The 19,773-nt window shown below is 33.4% G+C and overlaps 1 protein-coding gene across 2 annotated transcripts in view; it reads left to right on the top strand.

Annotated features, from left to right (window-relative positions):
- The window catches only part of CLVS2 (clavesin 2), a 75,512-nt gene extending 56,933 nt beyond the window's left edge, over positions 1–18,579 (top strand). For both annotated transcript variants that reach the window (XM_004613982.2, XM_055134559.1), the window contains exons 5-6: positions 856–1,076; positions 8,505–18,579. In XM_004613982.2, coding sequence (XP_004614039.1) covers positions 856–1,076; positions 8,505–8,592 — 309 coding nt within the window. In that variant the 3' untranslated portion in view covers positions 8,593–18,579. The remainder of the gene's footprint in view (positions 1–855; positions 1,077–8,504) is intronic.
- Positions 18,580–19,773: the final 1,194 nt, after the last annotated feature.

Raw genomic sequence — 19,773 nt, forward strand, 5'->3', positions numbered from 1 at the left:
GCAAATCCATCTCAAATGTAAAGTAAGAAATTATTTTAAGTCCCTTATAAACTGCAATTCTGATTTAAATATACTATGAATGTATTAATTGATCACAATGCTTTAACAAAGACTGATTTTTAGTTATGACATCAAAGGAAAGAAGAGGAAGGAGGGTGTGATTTTTTTTTGAGAAAAATATCAAGTATGTGGCATAAGTAATTCTTCAGTGTTTTATAAAGATATATGTAAATAGTAGTACCAGCAATTACTAAATACATACAACTTTGCAATTTCAATCCATTTATTCTAGAACATAAGTCTTTAGAACATGAAATTTAACTCAACCTTCATTATTATGAAGCTAATCTACTTTTATTTACATCCCAGTCTCACTCTCTGCAGTATAAAGTGGTAATTTAATGATTATAGTATCCTTTCTTGATGGATGATGAAGACAAGCCATGCTGGCAACAGCTTTTAGGCTTAACTTGGCTGGACTCTGTAATTGATCTGTCCCTTATGAGAAAGCTCTGTTTAACAGTTTTCATTCTGCACATCATCAACTCTGCTCAATTAACTAGGATCATGTTCAAATCAACATGCATAACAGGTTTTGCTTATATCCCTTATTATAACACTGGAAACCAATAATTCTCTCTAACCCAATGACTGTTTGACCATCTAGAAATTATTTAAAATCCCTGAGCCTAAGAGTGTTGCATGAGATACTAGGATAATATCAGCATAACGTGTTTCAGAGTAGGTGAAAAACTTTATCGTTTAACAGACATTTTCCTTTCCTCATTCCCTCACTGCTAGAGTGTATCACATTTATCCTCTTGTGTTTTCTCCATGCCTCTCTTGCCTTTGTAGATATTTTTGCATGGTAACAACCTGAATAGTCTACACCAGCTAATTCATCCTGAGATCCTGCCCTCTGAGTTTGGGGGAATGCTGCCCCCATATGACATGGGAACATGGGCAAGAACATTGCTAGACCACGAATATGATGATGACAGTGAATACAATGTGGATTCCTACAGCATGCCGATGAAGGAAGTAGAAAAGGAACTCTCTCCGAAGTCCATGAAGAGGTAATCTGGAGGTCACTGGGAAGTGGGCTGAGTCCAGGGAGAGGTTACTCCAAGTTTTAACTTCAAGTTTACATGTTCCTATGTAGGAAACTGGTGGCATTTTAAAGCTTTTCTTGCACCCTCATGAATTTTCTAGGAATTTTAACTAGAAGACAAAGTTATTGTGGTATTCTTAATTTAGTGTCATTCCAAATACACAGATTTTCTAGCAGAGACCGTAGCAGTCACCAAATCCCGTAGGTTTTCAAACTGAGGTAGAGTGTCTCAGGACAAACGGGCAGGGTGAGGACAGCAGCACCTACTCCATTTCCTAAACAGCTCTCCTCACTAGGCACTTTTTAAATGATTCTTGTGTAAGATTATTTTTTTGAAGAAAGGGATCCATGGCAAGCTCACACAGACATATGCACACGCTCAGTCTTCAAACGCTACATCAAACGCTTATGTTTCCTTTCTAGTATCTCTGCCAATTTTCTCTTTAAAGATCTAGCTTTTCCTGTGGTGAAACATTTGTATTTTTTGAGTTCTTTCATTTTGATAAAGTTCATCATAGCCTGACTTCCTGCTTTGGCTCGTACAGTATTGATGTGCCTGTTTTCTTTTCCATCCGCACGTGTCAGTGTGTAGAGGCAGGGCCTTAGTCTGGTAGTGATGGAAGTTTGGGCTGTTGCCAGTCTTGGACAAGTGGATAATCGGCTTAGTGATTGCACTGGATAGCAAAGCAGAAGAACCTAATCTGATTTCCCCGAAGATTTGAATAATGGTAACAAAGATTATATATTGGTTTTATTTTGTATCACAAAAATTAAGTTTCCTTGTCTTGCACATTTCTCCTCCCTGAGTTTAGGAAGGATCCAAGGTATCTGGCATGTCATCAGATACCCTGTCTTATATCCTTCTCAGTAAAAGGCCTTATTTATGGTGCTTTGGTCAATAGCCCTGACTTCCTCAGCAGGACTTCTATTCCTTGAGCCTGACTTCTTTCTTTCTCGCTGATGTTGCTATTTTTGTTGGTTGTGTGTGATGTCTTCCCCTTCCATGGTTCTCCATAAGTGTTTTAAGTTCTATGCTCCCTTAACGATAAGTTACTGGATAATCACTTGAGTGGATTGTTCAGTGCTAAAAGTTCTATTCAAAACCATTGTTAACATTTGAGTTGTGAATATCATATAGTGAATTTTGGGGGGCAGCAAATAATTATTTGATTAAATCTTCAGAATTTTGTAAAACAATTATTTTAAAAACAAATTTATTTGTAAAACAAATTTATAAAACAATTATTAAAATTAATTTTCTATAGATTTAGATATAGATCACTGTATCACTGTATCACTGTATCACTGTCATCCCATTGTTCATCGATTTGCTTGAGTGGGTGTCAATAACGTCTCCATTTGTCTTAGCCCTGAGATTTTAGCAGCCTCTCTTTACTCATCCTTCCCAATGGTGCCACATTGGTGGCTCTTTCAGGGTCAGGGGAATGAGACTCATCACTGTTACTATTTTTGGTATATTGAATATGCTGAGGTGAGGTTGCCAGGCTCTGCCATGTGGGCAGGATACTCTTGGGTAGCTTGCTGGGTTCTCTGAGAGGGAGAACTAGACAATAAGAGGCTGCGTGCTTCTGGAAACTTATTTTATAGTCTCTAGATCTTGACCGTTGATGGGGTTACACAGTGCCGGGGGGAAGTTTTTGGGTGTGACTGCCTACCTACTGGAAAAAGGAGGATCTGGGTGGAGGAGTCCCAGTCCTGATCTGAGCAGGCTTGGAGATCTCAGCCCTGGGTCCTGCACACCTGGGTTCCTCTGCTGGTTCCTTCATGCGTGAGGCTCATCTGAGCATGTAGAGATGGGCCTTGAGCATGGCTGTGGCTGGGCTCTGGAAGTCTTTGGCTTCTGGGGCTCTGCTCAGGTTGGGAGGGAAACTCAACCTGCCCCCCCTCTGAGGGGCCCCGGTGAAGACAGCCAGGTGTGGGGGCTATCTATAGATATCTTAATAAAAATTCTAATACAATAGTTAGCATTTACTATCATCTACTCTGTACTTATCATGAGCTCGACTCTTTCTAGGTGCCTTTCTTGTAACATTATTTTATAGGAACAGATCCCTGTTAAATGATACTACATTCCCAAAGTCACTGAATTGATATGTGGTGACTCAGGTTCAAATCCTTAGAGTATAGGATCTTTCATAAAATTAATAATCTATTTTCAGTGACAGGAAGACACAGAGTTGTCTCACTCTGGAAAGAACTATATAAGAATTTGGACACAAAGGTCTAGATAAAAGTTCTATGTTCTTATTCTGTGCCAGTTCTGTTTCTACTCTCCTTTATGCTCATTAATGTGACCCTCTAAGCACCTTTGTGTTCATGCCTTGTGCAACTTTATCTGGATTCCCACCACTGGTGTATGCTTGTTTGTTCTTCTTTCCCTACATGACTATGCAGACAATGAATTGATTAGTTTCAGTTCTCTCTATTTTTATTGACTATTATAAAATATATCGAATCAATTTCTCATCACATCATGGGTTATAAGATGCCCCATGATATGATCCTGCCTACTTTTTCCTCCTTCTAAATGAATCTACCATTTTTCTCCTCCTTTTACCTTTTAGAAACAACATTCTCTTTATTTTCTTTGTGCTTCTAAGGACATTTATTCTTGTGCCTGCTGTCTGTAATATTCGTTTTTTCTTTAAATGTATCTTTAAATGTTTGGTCACACTCAAAGGTTTATATCCTCAACAGGGTCATTTGATATTTCTTTTTAATTAGTACTACATACTTTTTCTTATCACCCATTTTTAATGATCTCTTTTATTTACTTCAGAATACTTCTAAGTCAAATGATGAGTTTATTTAATTTTATGTCCCCTTCCCGAGCAAGTTGTGCAGAGACTTTAATGGTTTTGTTGTACTTTTCCCCTTTGCATCCCCAGTGTATGGAGAGGGTCTGGCACAAAAGGTCTACCTACTAGATACCAGTTGAACAAATGAATGGAGTCTCTGATATCTTTCATGAACCCATAAAAGATTTACATTATCGAATGACATTTGATGCTATCACTACTTACATTTTATCTCCAGAATTCTGCTCTTGCTCTTTAGAGAACACTGACTGCATTTAGTGGTAGCTGTCATTGTCTCTGTTCTGTTGTTCAGCAACCAAAGTACATTCAGACTCATTGAGCTTCTTAAAACTACTAAATCCTTTTACTTGTATTTCTGTGCCCTTTTACTTTCTATTTCAGGGCACAGCTTTTTCTTCCAGACACATCATTTTAATTGACTAGCATCATCTTGTTAGATATGGCTTATTATAATCACCTTTTGAAGTCTTTTAGATTTTGATTTTCTTCTCCACTTAATTAAATCATTTTGTTCCCTGCAGATTTGGCTCACAGAATATTGACCTCTGATCCCAGAGTTCCTTGCTTCTGACAAGTGGACTGATTAGAATTTCAGATTATCTCTTGTTTGTGTAGGTTTTCTATCATTTGAAACTTTCATGGTTTTATTTGAAAACTTCTGAAGAAGACAAAAAAGTTGCTTCTCTTGGTCCTCATCTTTGTGTCATGGAGTAATGATTTCTTTCCATAAATAATGGGGAAAATGCAGCTTCTGACTTTCACTTTATGCCACATCTCTTCTGCTTTCTTCCAGATTTTAAAATTATCTTTAGATCAACATGGAAAATAACAGTTCTTTCATGAAAGAATTTAGGCTAATTCTTCCTTTGGGTAATTTTGCAGATGTGAAAAGAAGATTCTGACTTCACTGTGTAAATAAGTGAATATATGGAGGGATAATATAGTCATGCAGAGGAGAGAGAAAGTTTATTAGATTGTGTCTTCTTTATGTTCAGCACCTAGGATCGTGTTGGACATAAAATACTTACACGAGCAGCAATATTAATACTATTATGGAACAAAAGCTTCTGATTTAAAAAAACATTTTGACTTATTAAACATTGTTGTTACAAGTCAAACCTTATCTAAGGCTTTGCATTATTGTAACTTTTGCTTTTGTATAAAACTAATCAGTGGTTTTTATCTCCTTACTGATAAATAGACCTAGATGCAAAGATAAGTACTTTCCTCCACGTGTTACACAATTAAAAAGTGGTAATGATAGTATTACAACATAGGCAATATTAGAAATTATGTCACTTAACCCATCATTTACTATATGTCAAAATTGTGCTGGGATTATACTTGGCTCTATTGCTCTATTACATATGTGCTATGCAGATATTATTTCCTTCAACTTGAAGATAAGGGAACACAGTCTTTAAAAAATATATATATATATATATATATATATATATTTGCTATTTTTGGGTCACACCCGGCAATGCACAGGGTTACTCTTGGCTCTGCACTCAGGAATTACCCCTGGCAGTGCTCAGGGAACCATATGGGATACTGGGAATTGAACCTGGGTTGGCCTTGTGCAAGGCAAACACCCTATTCACTGCACTATCGCTCCAGCCCTTTTAAAAATATTTTTAAAGATTTTATTATTGAATAACTGTAAGATAGTTCTTTACAAAACTGTTCACAATTAGGTTTCAGTCATACAGTCTTTCAACACCCATTCCTCCAGCAGTGTAAATTCCCAGCACTAGTGTTCCCAGTTTCAGTTTCCCTCCCATCACCCCCCCCCCCACCCCAAGCCTGCCTGCCTCTATGGCAGGCACTTCTCTCTCTCTCTCTCTCTTTCTCTCTCTCTCTCTTTCTCCCTCCCTCTCCCTCTCCCTCTCCCCGCCTCCTTTTGGGCATTGTGATATGCAGTACAGATATTGAAAGACTATCCAGTATATCCTTTTACTTACTTTCAACACTCAGGTCTTGTCCAATGTGATCATCTCCAACTATTACTGTCATCTAAGGTAGCACAGTCTTAGCAGCTTAGTGGCTTTCTCCATAGTCCCAGATATAGTGAATAAGGGAATAGGTTCGGGGAATCGATTTTGTTCTGGTATCTTGCCCTTAAATGCCACGTTATAGCACAATATAGTAGAGACATAGTAAGTGAATAAAATAGTGAGAGATAAACAATTTAAAATTATTTGCTGTTATGGAAATATAAATGCCACTTGCTGCAGACTGTGGGGGCTGTGTGGAGACTGCTGAGTTAATGATAGCGCCTCCACGGAAACTGAAGCAGAGTAACGTTAGCAGTTATGATCCTGCGTGGATAAGAAAACAAAATCTTCAATGAAATACAGTCCTTAGGGCAACTAACTAACAAAACAATCTTGGCTGAAAATTTTTTTATTTTTTTGTTTTTATGGAGAAATTGTTCTGCATATGGAGCCAATATTCATTATCTAACAAATCTGCTATCTGTAGTGCCTGATAAAAGAAAATTTAGGCACCCAATTCCAGGAAGAACAATACACTGATCTAAGATCATTCATTAAAGTCATCATAGCCTCTGGATTTAAAACAAAATAGTTAAGAGAAATAAGAATTTAAAAGACGTTGAGGTATGAAGGTGTGAGTGATTGTGTTTCTATTAATTACGGTAGATGTTAAAATTGTATACCTTGCTGTGTTTGAAGAACTTTGTTTTCTATGTAAGCAATTAAATATTAGGATATAACTCAATTTTATACTACATATTTTGGGGGATTTTTTATATATTACCTGTAAATAATTGCTTTCTTTCTGAATTATGCAGGCAATGTAAGTCTATTATCAAGAATCCACTGGCATTTATTCTTCAATTTAGAGGCCAGGTTAACATCATTGTTCTTTATTTTCAATGCTTAGCACTGAATTTCTTTCAATTTGGAAACTACTGGTTAAGTCAAAATATTCATTCTGTACAATCTTTGTGATAAATATTGTATTTCCAGTAATGAGAGAAACTGTAAGTTTCCCTAGTTAACTCTAAAGATAGCGTGAAAATTATAATTGTTAAGTATTTTGTACAAGTGACTGCTTTGTTAAAATTTATTTTTCTGTACCTTTATATAGCCTCATTCTTTATCATTAATATGGAATGCAATGTAAAATGTCTTTCCTCTTTTCTCTATTCTTTTTCCTTTTCATTTTCCTTCTCATATGTCTCTTCCCCTTCTCTTGACACCTTTGAGTCATTTCCCTTAATGTAAGCATATGATGCCTATTATTGAGATAAAATAATGAAAATAGCTTAGAGAGCAAAGCCTTTTTTTTAGTACTTTCATCTTATTTTTTCATTCCCTCTTTAGAAATAAATTTGTGTTTATTTAAATGAGACAGTCAATTTATCAGTCAATCTTGAAATTATTTTTTTAGCAATTAGTTCCATTGCTGTTCTTTTCATTAGCATGTGCTGTTGTACTTTAGATTATAGCCTTTCTTTTTGAGAGTTAATGAGGTCTGCTTATGAGGCATATTGCCACAGCAATAGCCAATTGACTGGAATGCAGCAGCAGGGGAAAAATTCATTACCAGGGAGAGTTTTAGAAGGGCAGCTGTTTCTTTAATGCCATAGCTATTAAGATGGCAGCTTCCTGCCACAATAGTAGTATGTTTCATTGACTATTCTCCTTCTCAGTTTCATGTCATTTCCTCTTGCTAAGTTGAGATGTAATTCCCACCTGCTATCAAAGACACGTGTAAGAAGATTTTAAATTGTTTGCTTTCCTAATCATAAATAAGATTAGGCTGTCTGCTAAAATAAGAGGGATTTACTCCTTTTTAATTTCTCAAAGCATTCATGAAGCTTTCAAGAGTTTCATTCATTTCCATTATAATTAGATTTTTTTAAAGGAACACTTATTCAGATATTCTACTGGGTAATTAAACAACACATTCAATTTTTAATTTTTGTCTAATGTAATCATTAGTTAAAATATTATGATAAAAATCATATTTTTGTTGAATTTGTTCTATAAAGCCACATATAGGAATAAAGATGCCTATAATTTCTATTTTATTTCTTATAACAATAATTTCACTGCAATATTATTTTCCACTTGGAAATGTTCTGTTGAAATATATCTGTCTTGCACAATAACTTTTCTGTCTAAAAGAAAAGACTCCTTGGTGTTGAATTATTATATGCCTAAAACACAACTATTTGTAACTTTGCAAATCATAGATATTTAATAATTTTTTAAAAATATAAAAAGGAAAAGGAAAGAGACTTGCTGGATAATGCAGAGAATGTAAGTCTGTTATTGTCAAGAATCCATTGCTGCTCATTATTCTATTTAGATGTCAGAAGAAGTTGTTCCCTCATTCTGACACAAAATGCCAACTTAAGTATTTCTCTCTAAATGTACAGCTATTCTAGTTCATAAATTCCTTGATGAAGATGAAGATAATACTTATCCATGAGAGAAGAAATGGTAATGAAGGGAGTAAAGAGACAAAGAGGATGTGATTATTTGATAATATCACACTAACACTGACTTTGTCATTTACAGATCCCAATCGGTAGTGGATCCAACTGTACTAAAACACATGGATAAAAATGAGGAAGAAAATATGCAACCATTGCTCTCTCTAGATTGATAGCTTCTCTACACTCCCCGTGGATTAGAAATGGAAGGTACTAGATATCAGTCACAGGGACAACACTGTGGAGAAATTACCAGCTGGAAACGTATTTATTCATGTTAATGTAGCATGGAATATAATAAGGCATCAGACTTTTCCATTTGCCTGAACCATGGGTGCCCTGGTCTGAATTTGAAGAAAAAAATGTTTATTCTGTAAGTGCCAAGTTCTTTGTAAATACACTGTAATCTTCACATTTACTTTGTAAATTTTGGTAGTAACTTCACTTGGAAAAGACTGACTCCTAAGTCATATTATGCCAGTGAAATGAACTGTAACAAAAAATCAGAAAAGATACATAACTAATAAAAGCAAATTAAACATAGCCCTGTTTCCTATGAAGCCATATTTCTGCTATCATAGTGATTGTTTCATTGATTGTTTCTCGAAACTCTTGTCATCTTCTATTGTACTTTTAATGGGCACGGGGAACTAAATAATGGTAGAAAATTATTATAAAGGTGTACTTCCTATTTAATGATTTTCATTTCACGGAAAATGTGTCCTAGTGAATATCACTGGCCCTTCATTTTGGAGACAAAGAATGGTAGATGGAATTGTAAACTGAACATTTGAATTCTGATATGTTGTTTAATTTCTGGTGTCTTGTGGAAAAATGTTTCCCTAATTTAGTTGTGGGGTTCTGGAAGAGAGTGGGTTCTTTTTAAACTGCTGTCATCCTGTGTCTTTTATTTAAGACCTATTATATCTTTGTCTGAGCTACTTTTAGTATATTTTCCTCCAACAGTCTTTGACCAAGAGAAAGCAAACTCATCCTTGAATAGTGTTTTGGCAACTGACTTTGAACATAATGTTTAAAATTTACAGATAAGAAATTAATTTCTAATTCTTATGTATTGTTAGAAATATATGTATATGTATATACATAAAGCATATGTCTATGCATATGTGCATATAAATTTACACACATATTGATTGAAGTCTAATAACTCTACAATATTACTTGATTATGAAAAACATTATTGACACTCAGCAGATTTGGAAATCCCACAGATTATTATACAAGATGCTAATACTGGAAAATCATTTCCTCTAAAGTTGATAAAATTATGGTGAAATAGACTTTGTGTACCTATTTTAAGAAAATTCCAACTTAAGTTATTATGCAATCATGAGTCTGTGCCACTTTACTGAAGACTATCTTTTCTTCAAAAACATCTCGGTATAGCATAGTAGTATATGACTAAGTGTAATACATCTTTTCTCAAATTCAAGTTAATTATCATAGTGATTCTAAACATACACATTTTTTTTTTCAGAAAAAACTGATGCATTTAGAAGACATAAATAAAGTCTTCCAAGAGGCATCTTGAGATAGCATGTTATAGTTTAAATCTAGATTTTAAATTCTCACATATTTTGTTTACATTTCATAAAAGTTCTAGTTGTTTGTTTATAATTCATAAAAGTTCTAGTTGTAGAATGTTTTTAAAATTGTACTTTGCATTTCAAATCTCAATGTGTGAAAGCAAGATTCTACAACTTTTTAAAGTGATAAATTTTAGGATTAAAAATTCACCATAAAATATTCTCTGTACCAAAAAAGAATCTCAAGAAACACTTGAAAACCAAAAGAAATAAAAGTGTGTAATCTCCCTTATATATATATATATATATATATATATATGTATACATACATATATGTAAGCCAAAAGCCTCAAATACTGTAACTATAATTCAGCAGTTAAAATATTACAACAAAGATCATTATACCAATCCTCAGTATACTGATGAACTGTCTAATATTTAAAAATAGAGACCCATTAAAAAAGATAACCTCAAATCAACTACGAAAGACTACCAGGAATTCTTACAAATGTTCAGAAATTGGCTAAATTGTGATTAAAGAGAAACCTAACCATCGATGCATCTACTTTTTCTTTTAGCTTTCCTCACTCCTCTCCCCTCCCTTCTCCCCCCTCCCTCCCCTCCGTCCTCTACCCTCTTTTCTCTTCTCCTCCCCTGCTCTCCCCTGCCTTCTCCTCCCCTCCCCTCCCTTTCTGTTCCTTTCCCTTACTTCTTTTCTCTTCCCCTCCCCTCCTGTCCTTCCCTTCTCTTCTCTTTCCTGCCTGTCCCTTCCCTCCTCCCTCCTCTCCCCTCCTCTCCTCTCCTCTTTTTTTTTTTGCATACCCCACTTATATTTTATGGTTGTGGCATTTATATACTTTATAAGCAAGTATTATAAAATGAGATACCTTAGAATAAAATATAACAGTATAGAAGGGTGACTAATTTTTCATTCTAATTAATTTATTTTGATGCGCATCTTACTTTCATCAGATGACATTCAGTATACCCAACTTCTTTTCCCTAATATAAGGCAACAGTCATATATTAAAATAACTGAAATGATATTTACTGTGGATACCTGTGCAGTTAAAGTATCAGTCACACTGTCTCCTTACTGTATATTTAGAAACTTTGCACTGGCTCTATTGCTCTAATTTGTTCCTCTTGAAGTAAATAATTGAAAATCAAGTTTATTGTGTAAAATATTTTTAAATGAATGAAAGAATTACAGTGATGCCTTTTGAATTGCTATAAATATTTCATTCTTTGAGTAAATTCATTTTCTAGTAATACTATTCAAGTTACTTAGGCAGGGATAGTTGATGAAATTTATAAATTTATCTTTTAGCACCATATAATTTCCACTACTAAGGAGGAAATTATTCCCCTCTACTGAGATTTTCTGTGTCACATAGTATGTCTATTATTATATAACTTTGTGCTCTTTATAATTATGATGCTACACCCCCTTCTCTCCCTCCCTCCCTCTCTCTCTTTCTCTTTCTCTCTCTTTGTGTCATGCACACACATACTTTAATGAATCTGCATCTCTTGTGAGCAGATTTTTTCTACTCATCTTGTATCACAATTTGTGGACATCAAAGAATTATGAAATTAAACTGAAATAAACCAGTGGCCCATTTAATTTTCTTACTTTATCTGCTTCATCTACCATTTCTTAATGTATCTTCTTCCCTTCACTGTTTCAGGGGCAGCTTCTTCCAAAGCTGATTTGAAAATAAACTGCTTATCTTATGTTGTTTGTAGTATTTGCATACACTTTCTGATCGGTATTTTAAAGAAAGAGATTTTCATAAAAATGTAATCTAAGAAATATAAAGAAGTGCCTCTTTAAAAATAGAATAAAGCAGTGATACTAGAAAATGAACTTTATTTGTACTGTCTTACAAAATATAAATTTAGGCATCTATATTATTAGATAACATTAGATATATCCTGAGCACTGCAGGGGTGGAGGTCACTGGTGTTCCCCAAAATCACAAAGCCAGAGCAGCATGGCCACCACAAGCCCCAACATTGAAATATATCATTGATTGATTGAATATAACTAGAAGTAACTACCAAGCCCCTGATTCCTGCTTGGGAATTGTCCCAACACAAGATAGCTGTAAATACCACTTGAAGTAGGATATAAAGATTTGCTTTCAACTTTAAAGTAGTTATTGTGTGAGATCAATACAGTCCCAGGTATATGTTGCTCATATACCTAGAATTATGCCAAATAATACACAAGTATTAGACTTAACGCTAGCAAGATTTTGAAGTGGACACGCATGCTTCATCTTATTTCAGTTTGTCTAAAATTGTTTGTCTACATGCAGAGACATCACTTAAATCTTGTCATAAAAAAGCTTGTTTAATTTACAGGACTGAATGTACAAGAGAGCTAGGTTCTTGAACAGTGGTAACTAGGTCAAATTGTTATATTAAACATTTGAAGTTTCCATATCCTGGAGGGAAGTCTCTCATGCTTTCAGAAAATGGAGTTATGGATTTTGGGAAACACATTTATCACTCTTCGTGGAAAGACCCTTAATGGATAACATAATGTGTCTTCAGGAATAGAATGCTTTGTCTCTGCAAACAACATAAAGGTTTATGCATGTGTCTATGGTATTTTATATAGATATCATTAATCATATATTTATTGATATATATAGATATTTATATCTATACCTATATTTTCATATCTATATATATCAAGAAAACCTGCTGGTAGCTAGTGTGCTGTCTCAGTAGTAGAGTATTTGTTTTGCATGTGTGAGACCTTGAATTTGATCAATGATCACACACACATAATAAGGAAAGAAAGCAAGCAAAAAAAGAAAACTTGCTGGAGGGATGTATACACTCTTGTTGTTTATACAAAAAGCTCATTGGTCTAGCTGGTTGATAAGATCTCCTTTGCTCCTTCTCTTGTATTTCTTAAAAATTACTTGAAAAATTGCCATTAGCCATGAAGTGATTTCAGAATGATTTTAAATGCACAAGATGAAATGAACATTGTCTTATGATGACATTTAAATTTTAAGACATGTTACTTCACTTTTTTTCATGGCAATAAGCTAATAAGAGTATATTCCATCCTATATGTGATACAGTATATGAGATAATAGTTTTCAGGGTATGAGGTAATCGGAACATTCAGAACTTGGAAGTTCTACAAAATAATATTGGAACTAGGATAGCTTTGCTGAAAATGCACTGTATAATTATATTCAGTGTAAAAATGGATACCATTTTATAGTTGAAAGAAAAAAACCTTACTTTCAGTGTACTATTGGCACTGTTTAGAACATATTTGACAGACTAAATAAGTGCAAATACAAATGGGATTTTGACTTTGAAATATTATTCTCTCACAGCCTTCATGACAGAAAACATTTTTCACAAATTTTTGTTTTTACTTAAATCATCCATTGGTTAATCCCATAATTTATTATCATATGAAGTCTGGTCTGTGTGAAAATTGATTGTCCTGGATTGTAGGAAAATAAAGCAGCTATTCTGTAGGATCAAACACCCAAATCATACTATTTAAAAAATATTGCAAATTATATTGCTGAATTAAAAAGTGCTTTGAAACCAGATAAAAATAGGACATAAGTAATGTAAATACACTTAGGTATTAAATAGTGTATTTGTTTCAACATAAAAGTCATTTGCTCAGTTTTGACGCGGGTTCAATTTTTTTCAATGCAAATATTTTTGTCCAAAATGGTACCAGTGCTTTTATTTTGTCAAAATTATTTTTGTGGGAAATGAGAGGGACTTAGATTTAAATGAATATTTTTATCAGGGAGACAATACACCCAGCAGTGCTCAGAACTTACTTGTGACTCTGTACCCAAGGATCATTCCTGACAGTGCTGTGAGAGACCACATGTGGGTTCAAATTGGTGTGGCCATATGCAAGGAAAGCGCCTGAACCCTTCTACCGTCTTTCCAGATCCTGAAATGAACCTTAACAAAGCATCCTCATTAGAAATTACAATGTATTGATTCTAGTTATCATAGAAATTTGAAGAATGATCTTGTAAGTAATTCAGTTTTCCAGTTCTCGTACTCTTTTAAAAGGTTAATATAATTTAAAAAAATCTAAGTATTGTTTTCAAAATGACTATAACAGGACAAATGATATAAAAGGAAATCATAAAGGTTCTTGATAATAGTACATACTATATTATTTTGCTCAAATACTTTTGTTCTTTTAATAGAATTACTTATTGCAATACAGGATTATAAATTTTACACTTTTTTCCCCCTACAGCTATTGTTTTTAAATACCGAATAATGTTGAGCTTTATAATTCTGGATTTGTTGCATATTTAAAATGGAATTTCTAAAACATAATCTAAGCATGGAAAATAATATCTTGTTTATAGAGAAAATATAGTTAGCTTATTAGTTGTAGAATACCTGAAATATTCTGATATTTGTGTTTGGTCTTAAGGGGAACAATGCATTCATTTAATTAAAACTATATTTTTAATATTTATAACTTCTAGAAAAATTTTCAAAGGATACACCAAGTAAATACTCTAACTTAAAATTCTGAGTAAATACTCTAACTTAAAATTCAGTAAAATTATTAATGAATAAAACAATTTTCTATTTTAATATAAAATATTGGACAATCAATTGACCTAATTAGGCATTTTGATTATAAAACATTGATTCAAATAAATTCTACTAAAATAATTACTGTTAAAAATATTTAGTTAAAGTTTTTCAGCCTACTAAGAAAAGTTGCTCATTCAGTATGTAAGGGCTTGTCTCTGTGTATTTCACATATTCATCCTACTTGTGGATAAAAATCCATCTAATAAGGGAAAAGAAACTCAATTACATTGACCTATAACCCTCTCTGATAGATTGTATGACTCTCCTTAGCTCATACACAGACAATTTTCCTGAAAACAGCATTTGAAGTTATAAGAATTATTAATTGCTACTTGTTTCAAAAACCACATGGTGTTCAAGTGATTACAAAAATCATCCTGAGGGAAACCTACTTAGGTCAACTAGGGAAAGCACGAAAGGCCAAAGATACAGTCACCAAAAAGTTCACAGAAATGTATTATTCAATTGTAAATACTGAAAACTACTAAAAAGTACCTGGGATTTCTGAAATAAAGAGTTAAATACTTGATCAATAAAATGTGACCAGGGGAAAATGACAGTGTTCTGGTGTGGAATGTCTTCATACAACTACTTTATGAAAAAGGTAGTATTGAAATCTTTGATGGCAATTTCTCATACAAATTAAAATAAGTATGTTTCCATTCCTTTTTTCTAACTGAGATCATAAAAGGATCTGACAAAAACCATGAACACCTTTGGTTTTCAAGAAAAAAAATGCTCCATCACATAAACAGATATACACATATATAATTTACTCAATTGTACAGGAATTAAATATTTGCATGCTAATTTGTAAAATTTCCCCTAATAGGTAAAAGATATGATTGCAGAACTTATTGTGCCAGAAAATTTTTCTAGAGTTCATAAAGAAGATGATAATATCCTTCCTTTTGAATTCATATATAAAATTGTTTTATTTGAAAGTCCAGTGAACATCTCAGAATTAACATTAACAAAACCAGATATTAGTTCTTTCACTCTAAACTTGCTTCACTCTCGCCTTTTCAGCTCACATTTATCTGTAATCATCTTGACTCTGGGGCTTAAAGCTTTTGTGTTATCCTTTTTCCTTTCCAAACTCTCTCTCAGAACTAGCTATAATTAAGAAGCAAACTAATATGCATCCTTCAAAATATCTGTGCCCAGGGGCTGGAGCGATAGCACAGCGGGTAGGGCATCTGCCTTGCACGCGGCCAACACAGGTTCAATTCCCAGCATCCCATATGGTCTCCTGAGCACCGGCAGGGATAATTCCTGAGTGCAGAACCAGTAGTAACCCCTGTGCATCATTGGGTGTGACCCAAAAATAAAAAATAATAATAAAAAAAGACCCAAACTTTTAAAAAAATATCTGTGCCCAAAGTGTGACAAATATCTATGCTTCATCATTATCACTGTGACCAGAGACTATCATTTTCACCTAGTTTACTTATATGTGAGATCTTTTCTCCCTGTCTCTGCCTTTGAATTCTTATGGTAAATTTATAAATACAAAAATGGTGAATGAATGATGATAACTTGTCTCAAAACTCCCCATAGGTAAAATTTGTAATGGAATATGAACAGAGTTCATGTGAAGATTGTAAGCACCACTATAGCACAAGAGCATACTTTTTGACTGGGTTTGCATGCATAATGAAAGATTGTTTTGTCTTAAATCTAAAGTTCTATATGATATACCCACTCAGCCCTGCACCTCTGACCTTCAGTTTTCTAAAATAATCTCTTAGAAATATTTAATTTATTATTTTTTCTCTTGCCAGACTGAAATTATTATTTATCTAGGAATTTGCCAAGCATTCCACCACCTCAGAATTTTTGCACTTCTGTCCATCCTTCTATTTCCAGATATGGATATGTTTTACTACCTTATTTCTTTCCTATGTTTATTCAGATGTCACATTCTTAGAATTCTAGATTTTAGAAATCTAAATTTCTTATCTGAAATTACATGAGTTCTTCATTTTTCTCTTTTCTATTTTTTATCTGTAGAGCTTATAGCCTTCTAATACACATCTAATAATATATCTCACTTATTTTGTTTATTTTATACTTTTCCCTAGTATATGATAAACTCCACACAGACAGGGCCTTTAGTCTGTCTTGTTTGTTATTGTATTGCTAATGCTTTGAATGTTTCCTAGATTTTAATATAAAAAAGGGAGCCTGCATGGTGATTGTGGCTTGTTCCAGCAAGCTATAGTTAGCAATCTGTAGTACATATTTAAAAGAAGTTTTGTTGTTTCTTAATGGACACACCTTTTTGCTATTCATCTTGAAAGTGGAGAGTTCCCCGAACCCTGCTGATTATACTACCTTGAACCAAGAATTTATGCTTTCCCCAATCTGGTTTCTAGCCCAGCATAAAATTTTATAATGTTTAAGCATTATCTTTGAAATTTCCCTAAAATCACTTGGGTCTAAGAACATGTGCTTAGCTAATGTTTACACTGGAGATGTAACTTAATACCTCACATTAAAAAAATCACTTTAAAAGGTGGAGCAGGATGGGAAAAATTATTTTAAATTCAACACCATATAACTTGTTTCATTGATTATCTTCATTTACTTCTAATATTCAAAAATTCCAGATAATTACAAGATCAAAATTCCTCCATACTGGAGGGAGGATTAAGAAATTATGCCTATATAGTTTCTTCTACTGGAAAGGAAATAGTGAGTTGCAAGAGGGAAAGGAATTATTATCTCTTTGGAAGTAATTACGCAATGAATAAAGGAAGTGCTTTGCTAATTTTCTAAAATCTCCCCATGAACCAGAACTCTTGCTAACTAATTTATACTTGCTAAACTGTTCACTTAATTCCGTCTTTTTGGAAGGTTTTAGTTCTGTGACCAGATGACAGGAAATGCGCATGCTCATAGAGTCTGGCTTCCCATGGTTTCCTTTTCTATTTTAATGGCATCCATCATTTTTTTGATATTGCAATGAACATTTTTCTTTTTTATTTTGTATCTAGACTTTGTAATTTTGGTTTCCTACTTTAGAACTGTTTTTTTTTTCCTATAGCTTCAGTACTAAAATAGCTAGATATTGTTTTTATGTCATGTTTGTTTGGTTTTTATCCTTTCCAGCATCTTTCATTCTTACCAAATGTATAGTATTCCTTTCTGTCCACTACACTATTGTGCCTTTCATGGTGATCATTTAAATTTGAAATTCTAAAATCTCATACCAGATCTTCTATTAAGAAGACACTAAAATAAAGAATTAGTAGATGGTACTGAAGAAAGAATTATAACCTAAATAGTAAGAAAATGTTTTGATATTTGAAAATGTTTTCAGAAAACCACCCCAGTCTTTCATGATGAGCTTTGAGATCAGTTCTGTGGAATATTTGCAGTGCATTTGGGTTATATTTCTTGTTAATCAAACCAATATATGGCAATCAGGGTTAATGGATAGTTTAGAAAACTACTTTCTGTAGAAAGAGAATAAATGATCCTTGCTCAGGAAAAAAAAATTTCTTGTGTTACTACTAGATCCTTGACAGTCTGTTCAGTAGAAGCCATTTGCTTCTGCAACATGCTGTTTTGTCAGTCTTCAAGAATAGGTCTAGTAAACTTTTACAAATAAAGGGTACAAGTGCAAGTATACACAGTACATGGTATATCTTATTGTTTTTGTCATCCTATAAATTTGGTTACTTTTCATGAACCATTTTTATAATTAAATCCTAGGCATATATTCTTTGGTAAATTTTGTTACTCTACCCACTTTTGTATGAATTTAGAAATTTGACAAAACAGATCATTGTTTATTATATTCATAAGACCATCATATTTTTCTGTCTAGATTGTTTCATGCTTTTGTTTATTTCTGAAGATGAATAGAGTTCTGTTAAATAGAATGTCACTATGTAAAATTTAGATGCAGAAATGTGAATTTGCCTATATGCCCTTTCAATATTTCCATAATAAACAGAATTCCTGTAAATTTAGAAAATATATCATATTGTTATGAGTAATTTTTTCATGATACCATAAAGGCATAAAATTGACATTAGTTTTTTAAAGTATAAAATACATCAAAATGGTTTTTACACACATGTAAACATATAGCAATGTTACTTTGACCATATTGTTGATTTAAACAAATACATTTGATAATAACATTATTATAAATTCCAAATTACTGGAAAGTAATTTCTTGACATATAAAATCTTATAATGACAATACATGGCCATTTCAATTTTGAAGTGTCACTCCTGTAAAAGTAAATGATTTCATTTTAATTACTTTTATTTTTAATTATGAGTTTTTGGATTCTGGGGTCCTACCTGGCAATGCTCACGGCTGACTCCTGGTTCTGTCTTCTGGGTCACTTTTGGCAGTACTGGAGGGGACTAATATGGGATTCTAGGGATCAAACCAGGGTCCTCCCTGTGAACAGAAAATGCCTTAACTCCTGCACTATCTCGCCAGTCCTCATTTCATTTTTAACATTAGCATTTATTAGAGATAACTTACTCTGTCCCGGGCACTAGTTGTTCTTGGTTCTAGTTGTGTAGTAGTAAGTAGAACAAGTATTTAAGATTCAGAAAGTCACCTTCTTTTTTTTTTTTTTTTCCAGAAAGTCACCTTCTAATGGAGAGGATTTACAAAAAAAAAAAAATAAGAAATTGAAAATATTTTAATTAAAATTTTAAGAAAGGTTTTACTTACTGTCCTCAGTGTTATGTGATAAAGACAAGTTATATTGCACTCTTTCCTAATCTGCAATGTAGATGATAATTGTCCTAACAATATGAGATAGATTTTGTTATATGATTCTCTTGATACTCAGGACCCTTTTTCTTAGTGAAAAAAATAATCTCACTACAACCATATTTTTTGGGAGTAACTGTTACTAGTTAGTTCCTTTTAGTTGTGAATTGCAGATGCTAAAAGCAAATATAGCTTATGGTTGGTCTTTGATGGCCATCAGAGGTGGAGTTTTGCCCAAGTTTGTCCCTTTCATAATGAATTCCTTTCTTATTTGATTCTAAAATATAAACTGAAATATAACCTAATATAAACATTGACCTTCAGCAGAAATGACAGGATAAGCACATTCTTATACTTCACATAACTTACTCTTTGAATTTAGTCTGTTACTTTCACTTAAACACGGTAAGAACCATAAAATCCTTGATGTCTTG

The sequence above is a fragment of the Sorex araneus genome, chromosome 4 (assembly GCF_027595985.1).
Source record: "Sorex araneus isolate mSorAra2 chromosome 4, mSorAra2.pri, whole genome shotgun sequence".
Taxonomy (NCBI): Eukaryota; Metazoa; Chordata; class Mammalia; order Eulipotyphla; family Soricidae; genus Sorex; species Sorex araneus.